At 43.6% G+C, this 16,890-nt stretch overlaps 1 protein-coding gene across 4 annotated transcripts in view; it reads left to right on the top strand.

Annotated features, from left to right (window-relative positions):
• The first annotated feature begins 304 nt into the window (after positions 1-304).
• dnaaf11 (dynein axonemal assembly factor 11) overlaps positions 305-16,890 on the top strand; it is an 89,526-nt gene continuing 72,940 nt past the window's right edge. For 2 of the 4 annotated variants that reach the window (XM_087986455.1, XM_087986454.1), the window contains exons 1-2: positions 14,251-14,458; positions 15,028-15,195. In XM_087986455.1, the coding sequence (XP_087842581.1) occupies positions 14,374-14,458; positions 15,028-15,195 (253 nt within the window). In that variant the 5' untranslated portion in view covers positions 14,251-14,373. Of the gene's footprint in view, positions 466-14,250; positions 14,459-15,027; positions 15,196-16,890 lie in introns of those variants that run through there. The other 2 variants (XM_087986453.1, XM_043689401.2) reach the window with 2 other exon arrangements.

Genomic DNA, 16,890 nt, shown 5'->3' on the forward strand with positions numbered 1-16,890 from the left:
TTGGTTCAAAGTGGGAATTCAGTCAGATAGAGACGCTTTCACAGAAGTAACTGCAAGAAGTAAACTTTTCCAGAGTGAGAGATGAGCAAGAGGCTGACCTTCATAATGGTTTGGGAATAGGAAATGGGTTACTTTCAATGTGGATATTACTTTGCACTCAGTCCAGTGCAAGGGTAGGTCTTGAGAAAGGAGAGATGTGTTTATTCCTTACACATACAAACACAATACACAGACAAGAATGTTTGGTATCTAGTTCACTCTCGGCCCTCAGGGTTCTTTCCCTCTCATATTCTCTCTCGCTGTCTCTTTCTCACTTGCATGCAGTCATATATGCAGATATACTCTCTCTCATACATTCATAAATTCTGACTACTTCATGCATGCGCATGCACACAATCACAGAGAGACCAGTGGTGGAGGGATGTCACAATCCACAGGTTCACGTGAATGTATGCGAAGAAACTGGTGAGTCGGATTGGTGAATATTTCTAGTCTTTAAAGTAACAGTAAGGCCTTCAGTTTGCATTGAGGTCTCCAGTGTTTTCTCTTTTAAAAATGTCATCTTAAGTCTAAGAATGATGCTGGTGACTTTTACAAGAAAATAATACAGTAAAGTGCAGAATGCAAGGAAACTCATAATTAATGTAAAATTAAATCAAATGCAATAATGATGGCAGGATGCATGATATATTGGGGTTCATGTGGAGGCTGCTGACACCAATGTGATCCTGAATGCACACGTAGAGTCATAGATATGTACAGCATGGAAACACACCCTTCGGTCTGACTCATTCATGCCAACTAGATATCCTAACCTAATCTAGTCCCATTTGCCAGCACTTGGCCCATATCCCTCTAAACCCTTCTATTCATGTACCTATCCAGATGTCATTTAAATGCTGTAATTGTCCCTACTTCCTCCACTTTCTCTGGCAGCTCATTCTATACATGCACCACCCTTTGTGTGAATAGGTTGCCCCTTAGGTCCCTTTTAAATCTTCCCCTCTCACCCTAAACCTGTGTCCTGTAGTTCTGAACTGCCTCTACTCGGTGGGGGAGAGAGGAGAGGGGGGAGAGAGAGAGATGTCTATTTACCCTATCCATTCCCCTCATGCCTTTACAAACCTCTATAAGGTCACCTCTCAGCCTCTAATGTTCCAAGGAAAACTGCCCCAGCCTATTCAGCTTCTTCCTATAGTTCAAACCCTCCAACCCTAGCAACATCCTTGTGTTTGCAAATCAAGGAATCTTGAATCCAAGTTGACCTGGAGTCTGAGTGGCAGATATTTTCCCAGATTAGAGAAGGGGGAAGTTACCTAAACACTCTCCAGAGGGCAGTCACACTCCTCAGACTGGGTAATTCAAAACTGGTCCATGATAGAGGATAGGAGGGTGTGATTGTGAGTGAGGCAGGTATGAGGACCCAGTGATTGCAACTGAAGAACCTCCGTTCCTGAAATTGTCCAATAGTTATGAGGTTCTTATAAACTGGGTAGTCTGGAGTGGGGTCTAATCCAGCAGAGTCAGCATGGCCTCATGAAAAGGAAATTGATTCTGACTAATTTGTTAGAGTTTTTAAAGGACCAGAGTGCATAGAGGGGAATGGGTAGAAGTGTGGTATTCAGACTTCCAGAAAGCTTTCAACATGGTACCTCATAAAAAGTTGTCATGGTGTTGGAGGTGGTCTCCTCGGATGGATAGAGAATTAGCTGATGGACAGGAAATAGCAAGTGGGATAAGAGGTTCTTTTTTTCAGGTTGGCAACCCAGTAACCACAGGGATCAGAGCTAGGACCTTAACGGTTTACAACATATATTAATGATTTAGAAGAAGGAAGTGCATGTTCTCTAATCAGATTTGCAGACATAAAGATAGTTGGAAGGGCAAGTTGCAAGAGGGATGCAAACAGTTTAGAGAGTATCAACAAGTGGGCATAAAGATGGCAAATGGAATATAATGTGGGAAAACGTGGAGTTGTTTTTCTTTGAAGGGAAAACAAAAGAATAGCTTTATTTAAAAGGAGCAAAACTGCAGAAAGCTGCAACGCAAGGGGACTTGGAGTTAGTTATTCACAAAACACAGTTAGCAGATGCGTGGAGGAGGTAATTAGGAAAACTAATGGAATGTTCGTTCCTATTTCAAGGAGGTCGAAGTAGGAGAGTAGGTAAGTCTACCACTGTACAGGGTGCTGGTGAAACCACATTGTCATTTACATAAATGATTTGGATGTGAGCATAAGAGGTACAGTTAGTAAGTTTGCAGATGACACCAAAATTGGAGGTGTAGTGGACAGCGAAGAGGGTTACCTCAGATTACAACAGGATCCGGACCAGATGTGCCAATGGGCTGAGAAGTGGCAGGTGGAGTTTAATTCAGATAAATGCGAGGTGCTGCATTTTGGGAAAGCAAATCTTAGGAGTACTTATACTTAATGGTAAGGACCTAGGGAGTGTTGCTGAACAAAGAGACCTTGGAGTGCAGGTTTATGCTTCTTGAAAGTGGAGTCGCAGATAGATAGTTAGAAGAAGGTGTTTGGTATGCTTTCCTTTATTGGTCAGAGTATTGAGTACAGGAGTTGGGAGGTCATGTTGCGGCTGTATAGGTCATTGGTTAGGCCACTGTTGGAATATTACATGCAATTTTAGTCTCCTTCCTATCAGAAAGATGTTGTGAAACTTGAAAGGGTTCAGAAAAGATTTACAAGGATGTTTCCAGGGTTGGAGGATTTGAGCTACTGGGAGAGGCTGAACAGGCTGGGGCTGTTTTCCCTGGAGCGTCGGAAGCTGAGGGGTGACCTTATAGAGATTTACAGAATTATGAGGGGCATGGATAGGGTAAATAGGCAAAGTCTTTTCCCTGGGGTCGGGGAGTCCAGAACTAGAAGGCATAGGTTCAGGGTGAGGGGGGAAAGATATAAAAGAAACCTACGGGGCAACCTTTTCGCACAGAGGGTAGTATGTGTATGAATGAGCTGCCAGAGGAAGTGGTGGAGGCTGGTACAATTGCAACATTTAAGATGCATTTGGATGTGTATATGAATAGGAAGAGTTTGGGGGGATATGGGCTGGGTGCTGGCAGGTGGGACTAGATTGGGTTGGGATATCTGGCCTGCATGGACGGGTTGTACCGAAAGATCTGTTTCCATGCTGTACATCTCTATGACTCTATGATATGGAGTACTGAGAGCAGTTTTGCTCCCCTGACTTATGAATTGAATTTATTTCATTGGTGGCAGTTCAAAGAAGGTTCACTGAGAAGTTCCCTATATGAGAGATTGTTTTATTATCAAAGATTAAACAGGTAGGGATTCTAATCACTGGAGTTTAGAAGACTGAGTGGTGAGCGTATTGAAACATATAGGATTCTTAAGGGGCTTGACAGTGTATATGCTGCGAGGATGTTTCCCCTTATGGGAGAGTCCAGGACCAGAGAGTGAAGTCTCGATTTAAGACTGAGATGAGGATAAATTTCTTCTGAGAGTTCATTCTTTGGAACTCTTTTCACATACAGCCGCAGCGGAAGAGTCCTTCAATAGATTTAAGGCTGAGATAGATTCTTGATCAGTAAGGGAATCAATGGGGGTTATGGGAAAAGGCAGGAAAATAGACGTGAGGAATATTGTATCAACCATGATTCCACTGAATGGTGGTCCAGGCACGAGGGGCTGAACAACATACATCGGTTCCTATTCGTTATGGTCTTCTTAACTCAAAACAGGTAATTATAGGCCAGTTAGCATATCATCTTATAGGGAAAATGGTGGAGTCCATTATATTGGACATCATAGCAGGACATTTGGAAATGCATTATATGATCAAGCAGAGTCAGCATGGGTGGAGAATTGAGAGCCAACTGATTAAAGGATCTGAGGAGGCTGTTCTCAGTTACTGGATTTTGAGAATTTAAATCTTAATTTCTTAATTCTCTTTTGTAAGCTTAACATTAAACTGCGGGTAAGAGAAGGCTAGACTTTTTTTTAAAGTTGTATTTTAGAGCTGTTTCTTTTAGGCCTTAACATAAAATGTAGGTTTTAAGTTCTCCCAACATAAGGAGTCAGCAACAATCAATTTGCAGACACTGGATTTGAGAAGAGAATGGATCTTTTTAGGCACATCTAGTAAGTAAATATTTAAGGGACAATTGTGGCAGTCAGTGGAGTGGTTTGCAACTCGTGTTGGATGAAGGAGATAAGGGAGCAGTTGACTTTCCCTGGAGACTGTCTTACAGGTATGTTTAGATGCACCTCATCAGACCATTTGGATTAGCTGGACAGGCAGTTGGAGTCACTGAGGAGCATACAGGAGACATAGAATATGATGGTTAGTAGCTTTAGAGAGGTGGTCGTGAGCAGCTGTAAGCTAGAATTCGTGATGGTGGTGTTGCTTCTGCAGTGCCAGGACCAAAGCTGTCTCAAAGCAGCTGAACTATATTGTCAAAGGGGAGAGTGACAAGTTGTAAGTAGTTGTACACATTGGTAAGAATGACAGAAATGTTTGAAGCTTTGCAGAGTGAATGTAGGAAATTAGGTAGGTTAAAAACCAAAACCATTCCCTCAATGACTCCCTTGTATGGTCTTATCTACTTAGTCTGTTTTACACTAATGGGGCGTGTTTACCACAAGACATGGTTTATTACTGTTGAAAGATACAATTTTACAAAACCAGTCTTTCCCTCTGACATCCTGAGCAACCCTACACATCTTAAATGCTTTACACCCACACACTAGTTCGAACTCTGCTTTGGCAGCATGAAATGTTAAAGTTATATTACCCCGTTGAACTAGAGATGAGGCAGTTCTTCCTGTTCCCAAGGTTCCTACATCTTGCTCCTGACATTCTCTGGAGTGTGTGTGTGTGAGCCTCCTTTGATTTGAGTGGCTTCTTTTAACTAGGTATCTGGGCCATTCAGCAATAGTTTGATTTAGCAATGTAATTAACATAATTCAATTTGAGTTTCTACCTCAGGAAGGGAGTTACAAAAGACAGCAATGGCTATCGTAATTTCCCTTAAGGAGCCTAGGGACCAAGCTATCTCAAAAATAGTTCTGCTGAAACTCTGATGATTGGATGGGTTGTTGATGAGACAGTACTGCAAGGTTTTAGGTGGAGCAATAGATCAATCAAGGTACCTAGCTCTCATATCTCGGCGGAAGTGGGTAACGCAGATGCTGGAGATTAGAATCGGGCAAAAAAAAGGCAAAAGCCAGAAATTCATTCCTTTTGCCTGAAATGTCAATTTGCCTGCTCCTCAGATGCTGCCTGACCTGCTGCACTTTTCCAGTTCCCATATCTGTCTGGCGGGATTCAATTGAACGCTTCCTGGCTTAATATCTCACTTTCGTTGATTTATATTGAATAGGTGTTAATGGCACAATCCATCAATCAAGGTAACTGGTTTGCATGAACAGAAAACAAGAAATGCTGGAGATGAAAGCAGGTCAGACAGTATCCATGGAGAGAGAGCAAGCTAACATTTTGAGTCTAGATGACTCTGTGAAGCGAACAGCATCTATGCCAAAGTGGGTACAGGGTGCTGACGTGAAAAGATATTGATTTCATAGAATAGAATCCCTGCACTGTCGAAACTGACCATTTGGCCCAACAAGTCCACACCGACCCTGTGAAGAGTAACCCACCCAGACTAGCTTCCCTACCCTAACACTCTACATTTACCCATCCCTGAACACTATGGGCAATTTAGCATAGCCAATTCACCTAACCTGCACAACTTTGGATTGTGGGAGGAAACTGGAACAACCAGAAAAAGCCCAAGCAGACGCAGGGAGAATGTGCAACCTTCACACAGATAGTTGCCCGAGGCTGGAATTGAACTTGGATCCCTGGCGCTGTGAGGCAGTAGTACTAATCTCTGAGCTACCATGCCGCCCTCAGATTAAGCGATTGGAATGGTGAGAATGGCAGAACAATGGTGCCAGACTTGAAAGGACAGTAAGTGGTATGGGGGGAGGGGGAGGATATGATAACAAGCGAAAAGAAAGGGAAGAAATTGGAAGAACCCATTTGCGTAACTGTCTATGTGGCCCGATCTAATTTCCAGCACACTGTTCAGATGTCCAGTTTTCCAGCGTGCTATTCAGTTGGCCAATATTGCTTTCGGTGTCCCAAAGCGGCTGCTGTTTTATTTTAAAGGGATGTTCCAGGAGGAGCAATTCCACTCCAGGACATTCCAGATGTCCTCCTATTTCAGGGGCCAAACTTTTCCCTCCCATGTGATCAACAATACCGTCCAGCGCATCTCTTCCACCCTCAAACCCCACCCTTCAACTGCAACAAAGATACAGCTCACAGAGTGGCACGGTGGCTCAGTGGTTAGCACTGCTGCCTCCCAGCACCAGGGTCCCAGGTTCAATTCCAGCCTTGGGCAACTGTCTGCGTGGACTTTGCACATTCTCCCTGTGTCTGCAAGGGTTTCCTCTGGGTGCTCCGGTTTTGTCCCACAGTCTAAAGATGTGCAGGTCAGTTGAATTGGCCGTGCCCATAATGTTAGGTGCAATAGTCAGAGGGGGTGGGTTGCTCTTCAGAGGATCGGTTTAGACTTGTTGGGCTAAAGGGCCTGTTTCCACACTGTAGGGAATCTAACCTAAAACTCCCCTGGCCCTCACCTTCAGTTAGACCTGACTACCAAAGCTATGTTTCCCTCCCCACCTCTACCCAAGTTCCACAGAGACCATTCTCTCCACTACCTTTTTAGGTCCTCGCATCCAACCAAATGCCCCTCCTTTCCTTGCCGCTGCCTGAGGTGTAAAACCTGTGGCCTCTGTTCAAGGCCCCAAATGATCTTTTCACATCCAGAACAGATTTTCCTGCCCATCCATCCACCCACCTCATCTACTGTGTTCTTTGCTCTCAATGTGGTGTTTCCTACATCAGGGAGACAGGACGCCAACTCAAGGAGCATTTCAGGGAACATCTCTAGGACACATACACCAAACAATGCTCTGCCTTGTGACCAACCACTTCACCTCCCCTCCCACTCCAAGGATATGCAAATCCTGGGCCGCCTCCACTGCCAAATCATAGCCGCTGTCAACTGGAGGAAGATAGCCTCATCTTCTGCTTGTGACCGTTCAACCACATATCATTTACATCAACTTCACTAGTTTCCAAATCTCCCCTTAAATGCCTCCACCTCATCCTAGATCCAAAGCCTCCAACTTGGCACTGCCCTCTTGACCTGTCCATCTTCCTTCACACCTCTCACCTACCTTCACCTCTTCCCCTCCCCTCCCCCAACCCTACCCCTCCACATTCCTGATGAAGGGCTTATGCCCGAAAGCTCAACTCTTCTGCTCCTTGGATGCTGCCTGACCTGCTGTGCTTGTCCAACGCCACCATTTTTGACTGTGAGTCTCCTGCATCTGCAGTCCTCACTTTCTCCATTTCCACTACCTGCACAGCTGAATGTTCCAGGGTTTAGATACTGTAGGAAGGATAAAGGAGGCGGAAGAAGACAGAGTGTGATGATTTTATAGGAGTGAAACCCCTGACCGGGGATAAAATTTCAGAAGGAAGGCACAAATTAAGGCATTTGGTGGTCTTTATTCATGCAGTCACCAGATCATGCAAGAAGAGGGCAAAAGACCACCCCTGAAACCGGCCTTGACGTGAGGGCACAATTATGCCCCTCATCTTTGGTTCAGATCCAAACAGAGATTGATGACACTCTTGACTTTCACAATGCAATGTAGTATTTTTATACTTTTGGTACAATAATTGCATACAAAATGGTCACTGTCCCTCTCCCTTATTCTTTACATCCAATCTTGTGAAACACCTAATCAATTGTGGACAATCCTATGGACAGCCCTCAGTTTCCCTAGATTTCATGATGTTTAACAGACATCGTAATCATCAGGTTTAGGGTGTAGGTTTGTTCGCTGAGCTGTAGGTTTGATATCCTGAAGTTTCATTACCTGGCTAGGTTACATCATCAGTGGCGACCTCAATGACATCACCACAAACCCCAGGAACCCCATCCAGGACAAACCTATAAATAGAAAGCAGGAGACAACAGCTTCGCTTCACTTGAAGGTTGCCACGGATGATGTTACCCAGCCAGGTAATGAAACGTCTGGATATCAAACCTACAGCTCAGCGAGCAAACCTACACCCTAAACTTTAACCTGAGTACAAACCTTGCAGTAATCATCAGGTTTTGGGATCTTTCCATGCATCCTATTAATTCTCATTCCAAAGTTACTGGTTATACTCCTTCAGACATCTCCCAGACTTGCTTATCTCTTAAGCAGTGCTTGAATTATTTATTCATTGTATTCATTTGATATCCCTATCAAATTCTGTAACTGTCTATATTTCCCACTATCCTAATTATGAAAGAGGCAAAAGACAGTTGGTTCTAACAAACTGCTGTAAGATTCATACTATTAATCCTATTATAGCATTAGTTAAATGTAAAGTTTTTATATCTACCCCTCCTGTTAGCATTCTTTAGCAAATGAGTTCTGAGCAATTTGTTTCTCTGTGTGCACTAGGCATTCCTTTAATAATAAAGGGAAAGTTATCTGAGACCAGTTAAATTTCACATCTATATTTGAGTCTTTTCACCTAATGCTTCACAGTGCGAAGAGTACCAGTAGTACTTCATAGTACTATGAAGAGCAGAGGAAAATCACCTATACAGTGTATTCAAAAAGAACGAGTAGCCATGAACAAAGTCTGGATCAGTGGTGCTGGAAGAGCACAGCAATTCAGGCAGCATCCGAGGACAGGCAAAATCGACGTTTCGGGCAAAAGCCCTTCATCAGGAATAAAGGCAGAGAGCCTGAAGCGTGGAGAGATAAGCTAGAGGAGGGTGGGGGTGGGGAGAGAGTGGCATAGAGTACAATAGGTCAGTGGGGAAGGAGATGAAGGTGATAGGTCAGGGAGGAGAGGGTGGAGTGGATAGGTGGAAAAGGAGCTGGGCAGATCGGACAAGTCCGGACAGGTCAGGGGATCGAGTTTCTGGAGGTTAGAAGCTAGGATGAGGTGGGGGAAGGGGAAATGAGGAAACTGTTGAAATCCACATTGATGCCCTGGGGTTGAAGTGTTCCGAGGCGGAAGATGAGGCGTTCTTCCTCCAGGCGTCTGGTGGTGAGGGAGCGGCGGTGGAGGAGGCCCAGCACCTCCATATCCTCGGCAGAGTGGGAGGGGGAGTTGAAATGTTGAGCCACTGGGCGATGTGGTTGATTGGTGCGGGTGTCTCGGAGATGTTCCCTAAAGCGCTCTGCTAGGAGGCGTCCAGTCTCCCCAATGTAGAGGAGACCGCATCGGGAGCAACGGATACAATAGATGATATTAGTGGATGTGCAGGTAAAACTTTGATGGATGTGGAAAGCTCCTTTGGGGCCTTGGATAGAGGTGAGGGAGGAGGTGTGGGCGCAGGTTTTACAGTTCCTGCGGTGGCAGGGGAAAGTGCCAGGATGGGAGGGTGGGTCGTGGGGGGGCGTGGACCTGACCAGGTAGTCACGGAGGGAACGGTCTTTGCGGAAGGCGGAGAGGGGTGGGGAGGGAAATATATCCCTGGTGATGGGGTCTGTTTGGAGGTGGCGGAAATGTCGGCGGATGATTTGGTTTATGCGAAGGTTGGTAGGGTGGAAGGTGAGCACCAGGGGCGTTCTGTCCTTGTTGCGGTTGGAGGGGTTGGGTCTGAGGGCGGAGGTGCGGGATGTGGATGAGATGCGTTGGAGGGCATCTTTAACCACGTGGGAAGGGAAATTGCGGTCTCTAAAGAAGGAGGCCATCTGGTGTGTTCTATGGTGGAACCGCTCCTCCTGGGAGCAGATACGGCGGAGGCGGAGGAATTGGGAATACGGGATGGCATTTTTGCAAGAGGTAGGGTGGGAAGAGGTGTAATCCAGGTAGCTGTGAACAAAGTCTGCCAATTTCTCAGCAGCAAACACAAACAAACAGAAAAAACACGTCCAGAAACCCTAGCCACTCTTCCCTACATCAAAGACATCTCGGAAATGACTGCCAGACTACTCAGGTCCCTTGGCATCATGGTAGCCCACAAACCCACCAACAAACTAAAATAGCAGCTAATGAACTTGAAAGACCCTGTACAGACAACAAGCAAAACGAAAATCATTTACAAAATATCTTGCAAGAACTGTAACAAACACTACATTGGACATACAGGCAGATAACTAGCCACCAGGATACATGAACATCAACTAGCCACAAAAAGATGTGACCCACTATTATTAGGATCCTTTCATACAAATGACGAAGGACACCACTTCAACTGAGACAATGCATCCATCCCAGGACAAGCCAAACAGAGATACGCACGAGAATTCCTTGAAGCATGGCACTCTAACCGGAACGCTATCAACAAACACAGTGACTTGGATCCCACTTACCACCCCCTGAGAAAAAGAAAGGTAATTACATCACCATAGGAAGTGACATCACCAACCCAAGGAAACCCAAACACATAAACAGAAAACAGGCTACACCACCAATACTTCATCCAGAGCTCACTGAAGATGTTATCTAGTATGGTGATGAAACGTCTGAAAACAAACCTTCCAGTTCAGTAAGCAAACCTACATTCATAACACACTTACTTTTGCAAAGGGCTGTGTAACTAACCCTTGCGTAAAAAAAATCTAGTCGCTGATGCTTGGAGTGCTAGTTTCTTTGTTTTAGCCAGCGTTTCCACATGTTCTCCAGTACAGGTAATCAGAATACACTTACCTCTTTGAAACATTTTTGCAGGACCTTGAGATCATCTTCGGATAATCCAAAATTCAGATAATCGAGATTCCTCTGTAAACTGTTCACAGGTAAAGGGACGACTGGTAAGTGGGAGGTTTCCAAAAATGAGATAATGAGAGTTCAGAGGCAGTACATTCCTGTTAGAATGAAGGGTAAGCCTGGTAGGAATGGGAAACAATTGATGAATAACGATATTGAGGTTCTGATCAAGAATATGGAGGCATATGTTAAACATAGACAACTGAGGTCAAGCAAATCTAGAGTATAAGGGTTGTGGGGCAATCCTTAGAGGGAAATCAGGAAGGCAAAAACAGGATATGAGATAGTCTTGGCAGATAAGGTTAAGGATAATCCAAAGAGATTTTCCAAGCGCATAAAAGAGCAACTAAGGAGAGAATAGGGCCCCTTAAAGATTGATGAAGTCATCTATGTGTGGAACCACAGGAAATGGGAGAGATACTAAATGAATATCTCACCTCAGTATTTACTGTGGAGAAAGACATGGAGGTTAGGGAACTCCAGGAAATAAATATAGATGTCTTAAACAGTCCACATTACAGAAGAGGAGGTGCTGGAGGATCTTATCCCAGGATGCTGTAGGCAGCAAGGGAAGAAATTGCAGGGCCCCTACCAGAAATATCTGTACAACCATGGGTGAGGTGCCAGAGGACAGGAGGGTGGCTATTGTTGTGCCTTTATTTAAGAAAGACAGTAATGAGAAACCTGGAATCTATAGAATAGGGATTCTGACGTCAGTGGTGGGAAAGTTGTTGGAGGGGCTTCTGAGAGATAGGATTTACATACAATTGGAGAGGCAAGAACTGATTGGGTATAGTCAGTATTGCTTTGTGCATGGGAATCATGTCTCACAGACTTTGTTGAGTTTTTTAAGGATGTAACAAAAAAGATAGAGGAGGGCAGAGCAGTAGGCGGTGTTTACATGGAGGAGAAAGTGAGGTCTGCAGATGCTGGAGATCAGAGCTGAAAATGTGTTGCTGGAAAAGCGCAGCAGGTCAGGCAGCATCCAGAGAACAGGAGAATCGACGTTTCGGGCATAAGCCCTTCTTCAGGAATGAGGAAAGTTTGTCCAGTAGGCTAAGATAAAAGGTAGGGAGAAGGGACTTGGGGGAGGGGCGTCGGAAATGCGATAGGTGGAAAGAGGTCAAGGTGAGGGTGATAGGTCAGACTGGGGTGGGGGCAGAGAGGTCAGGAAGAAGATTGCATCGAACTCAGCACCGCCTTCCTAACGTGCAATCTTCTTCCTAACCTCTCTGCCTCCACCCGTCTGACCTATCACCCTCACCTTGACCTCTTTCCACCTATCGCATTTCCGACGCCCCTCCCCCAAGTCCCTCCTCCCTACCTTTTATCTTAGCCTGCTGGGCACACTTTCCTCATTCCTGATGAAGGCTTATGCCCGAAACGTCGATTCTCCTGTTCCCTGGGTGTTTACATGGACATTAGTATAGCCTTTGACAAGGTTCTGCATGGTAGACTGATTAGTAAATTTAGACTTTAGAGGTTTATAAAATCATGAGGGGTATAAATAAGATGAATAGTAAAGGTCATTTCCCTAGGGTAGGAGAGTTCAAAACGAGAGGGTATAATTTTAAGTCGAGAGGGAAAAGATATAAAAGAGACCTGAGGGGCAGTTTTTTCATACTGAGGATGGTTTTACATGGAACAAACTGCCAGAGGAAATGGTAGATGCAGGTAAGTTACAACATTTAACAGACATTGGACAGGTATGTTAATAGGAAAGGTTTAGAGAGATATAGGCAAATGGGACTTGTTTAGTTTGGAAAAACAGGCCAGCATGAAAGGTTGGACAAAAAGGTCTGCTCCTATCTTGAATGACTCTTTGATTCTTTTGCCTGTTTCTTATAGTCTTATGGAACCACAAATTCCACCCCATCTCCACTCACAAGTTTATTCACAACACCACAGATCTCAAACACCAAGAGACAGAATACAGAAAAGGGATTGAGTGCTTAGTGTAAAGATGCTCTCCATCAACTTCAGAAAACAAAGGAGCCCGTTACTGACTTCAAGAAGTGGACTGATGGGAACACCTATGTCTGCATCCATTGTGCTGAGGTTGAGATGGTCAAAAGCATCAGGTTCCTGGGAGTGATGATCACACAACAATCTGTCCTCATTCACCCATGACTGTCAAGAAAGCATAAAATGTCACTACTTCCTCAGGAGGCTAAGGAAATTCAGCATGCCCACAAGGACACTTACAAATTTTTATTGAAGCACCATAGAAAGCACCCTATCTGGATACATCACAGAGTGTTTTGGCAACTTTTCTTCCAAAGAAGAAACTGCAGATCCCAGTTCATCACGCAAATCAGACTTTCACCCATTGACTCAATCTATAAATGTCATTGCCTCGGGAAAGCAATCAATATGAAGACCCATCTCACTCTGGTTCTTCTCTCTTCCACTATCTTCCATCAGGCATAAGATATAAAAGTTTGAATACATGTACGAAAGATTCACGAATAGCATCTTCTCTATTGTTATCAGACTTTTGAATGGACCTCTCAAATGTTAATGTTGATCTCTCTCCGCACCTTCTCTGTGGCTGTAATATTTGATTCTGACTCGATTCTGTTACTCTGCGCTTTGTATGATACGATCTGCCGGTACAGCACTCAAAAAAACATTTTCACTGTAACTTGGTACATGTAACACCAATAAATAAAACAATTAGACTCATAACAAGAAGAGGATGGAAGTGTGCACATTGCTCTCGTCCAAGTACAGAATGTGTTTTCTGGTTATAAAGATGACAAAACATGGTCACAATCAGATTTTAAACGGGTTTTTCTAGTAATCTCAACTATTGATTTATTTTCTTGAGCATAAAATAAAACTATTGCATCTTTATTAAATGTTAACCAGTCAGTAATATAGAAATATAAATGTTTACCTCTGCATATTCCCATAACACACACAATCATCCGTGGACTCTTTAGGAAAAAAATGAATAGAATTCTCTTTTGAGACAGATTTTCTGAAAGCTAAAACAGTTTTATCTATCCTTGAAGGATAAGGCTTAGAATGTTCCAAGATCTGATGCTCTAATATTCTGGCAAGTGTGGTCAAATCACAGTTGTCCATGAACTTTGCAGCTAAAAACGTAATAATTCTTCAAACACACTATCAGGGTTTTAGACTGAATATGACAAAACAGTGTTATGTTCAAATTAGTGAGTGGGTGCTCAGCAAGCTCTCCTAGAACAGAGCTTCTGCTTGCCAGATTGCCCTCCAATTTATAAACACCAAAAAACTGCGGATGCTGGAAATCAGAAACAAAAATAGAAATTGTTGGGAAAACTCACCAGGCCTGGCCGCATCTGTGGAGAGAAAGCAGAATTAGCATTTCGGGCCCAGTGACTCCTCTTCAGAACACAGCAGAAGTCTGGCAGCATATCGCCACAGATGTTGCCAGATCTGCTGAGTTTTCTAGCAACTTCTGGTTTTGCGTTCTCCAACTCTTTGTTTTTCGGAGATTTCCCTCCAGGTGAACCAAATAAAAAATATCGTTGTGTTTCCGGAGGCGCGAGAGCTGGCGGTTTCCCTGGTTACAGCACGGGGCAGGGTCGCCGATTTCCGTGGCCAAGTGATGGGCGTGGCTTCTGGTTACCGTGGTTACGCACACCGCTCGGCTTTCATCAGCTTTCAGGGACAGGGGGCCACGATGGTGAGAAGTAAGTGAGACTAGACGTGACCCTGGTCATGGCAAAATAGCAGCAACTGAAAAATTAAATTCCTGAGGCTGTCCAAACTGCCGGCCGACCTGTCCGTCCGTCAGCTCAGGGCTCCTTTCCCAGGGGTTAGCTGCGATTCGGTGCTGAGCTCGCCAGATGCAGTACAGTATTGGGTTTAGAGAGGAGGAAGGACGCAGCCAAAGTTCCCCAGGGTGAACGCTGTGACCGTTGGAGCTAGCAAAGGGCAATCGAATCAGGATTGTCACCAACCAATGCTCTGTCTGAGGGCAGAAAAGTCGTTGCCAAATATACAATCATCTTGTCCAGAGAGACAGCAAACTCAGTATGAGAATACCCCATTATACCTGTTGGCAAAAGAGAAAAAGTGCAAGTGTTATATTCTTAAATGATATCACGCTGATGGCTAAACACTGCTGAACTTTCTCTGTTTGCTGTGTAGTGTAAAAAACGTAATTTTCTTTGCTGAAACGGTCACCAGGTAGTTAAAAGTAAGTTTTATTTTGTGAACAGACCACTCTTAACCGTTTTACCTATTTGCCATCTTCCAGTCACTGAAAATTTGATTCGGCAACGAGCAGAACATAACAACTGCGAAATATTTTCACTGGAAGAAATATCCTTACATCAGCAAGAAATAGAGAGAATCGAACACATTGATAAATGGTGCCGAGATCTGAAAATTGTCTACCTTCAAAATAATTTGATTCCTAAAATAGGTAAGTCCAGTGAGATTGGCTGAGAATGTAGAATAGATAGAGTTAGTACCAGCTTTTTTTTTGAAGTAAGCTTGTCAAGGTTGTTTAATCACCATTTTAAATTAAGATGATGAATTCACCTGGTCTTCCTTTGGAAGCCATGAAGAGGCTGTGCCAGTGTTGGACTAGAGTGGACAATGTTCCTTTGAAAGAGCAGCTATCTAAAGAATAAAACTAATAAGTAATTACTGTAACATCTATTTTATTAAGAACACCTACTTTCAGACAAGGTGTTTTTGACCATACAGTTTGGCTTCTGTATTTAAGGAATTCTCTGTTTTATATGACCTTATTTCCTGTACTGCAAATATAAAAAGTTGTAAAAATTGTAAGTTGAGATATATGGACTTTCAGATCCATTTTTATTTAATTTTGGTAATTGGATGAAATACCTAGATCAAAGGAAGAGGATGGTATAGTGGTAATACTACTGAATGAATAATCCAGAGGTGCAGACAATGCCCATGTTCAGATCCCATGGCAGTCAGGAAATCAGAAATTGAAATCATTAATGGTGACCATGAAAATATCATTAATTGTCTTAAAAACCCATCCATTAAGGGCAGGCTAGGCATTCTTCACAAGAGCAATTAGGGATCTTTGCCAGTAGTACCTGCTTCCCAGGAAAAGAATGAAGAAATGTAAGTAAAGCATTTTTTTTTGCAGAGAAGATTGTGATAGCAGTTTTGCAAGGGTTAATGCTTGAGGAAATTGTGACTTTGTCAATGATAATATGGAACAGGAAGAAAGTTAAATGGGCAGGTGGGATAGAAAGGTGTTTAAGACACCTGATAGAAAATATACTGTTTGAAAAAATAGAGGAATGTTAGGGACTTCAGTACAATGAAGCTTCATGTCGAGAGTGGTTGGGATGATAAATGTTAATAATGAGAGAGGGCGTAGAAAATAGGAGCAGGAGTGCTCCATTCAGCCTTTCAAGCTGGCTCCGCCATTCAATATGCTCCTGTCTGATCATTCAATTCAGTTTCCTGCTTCTCCTATTCCCTTTGAACCTTTTAGTCCTAGTAATTTTGACCAACTCCTTCTTGAAAACATACAATATTTTGGCTTAAATCACTTTCTGTGGCAGAGAATTCCACAGGCTCATCCCTCTATGGGTGAAGAAATTTCTTGTCTCAGTCCAAAATGGCCAACCCAATATCCTTAATCTGTGATCCCTGTTTCTGGACTTCCTGGTCATTTGGAACATCCTGCATTTACTCTTCCACGCCTGTTGGCAGTTTGTGTTTCTGAGGTTCTCCTCATCCCCATTCTTCTAAATTAAATTGAATATAGTCCTAACTGATCCATTCTCTGTTCTTGTGTTGGTCCTTCTATCCCAAGAATCAGTATAATAAACTTTCATTCCCTCCTTAGCCAGGATATCATTCCTCAGTACCAAAGGAACGTGCCCTAAGAGTGAGGAAAATTACCTTGATGAAGAAGTCCAAGAACCCATCTCATCTTGATGTTTTAAATGACAATAGGACAGAGTCAGAGTGGACTGTTAGTTTTTGGGTGGAGACTGTAAGAGTAGTTGTTTCCCTTGGGCTCCCTTCCCCTAAATTGGTTCCTAATTTAAACTGATTCTGCCATGTTAATCCCGTCAGAAGACTGTTAAGGGTCAGCAACATAGAAGTGTAATTATCAGGTATA

The sequence above is a fragment of the Chiloscyllium plagiosum genome, unplaced genomic scaffold (genome assembly GCF_037043375.1).
Source record: "Chiloscyllium plagiosum isolate Xiang-an unplaced genomic scaffold, Cpla_swu_hap1 HiC_scaffold_4, whole genome shotgun sequence".
Taxonomy (NCBI): domain Eukaryota; kingdom Metazoa; phylum Chordata; class Chondrichthyes; order Orectolobiformes; family Hemiscylliidae; genus Chiloscyllium; species Chiloscyllium plagiosum.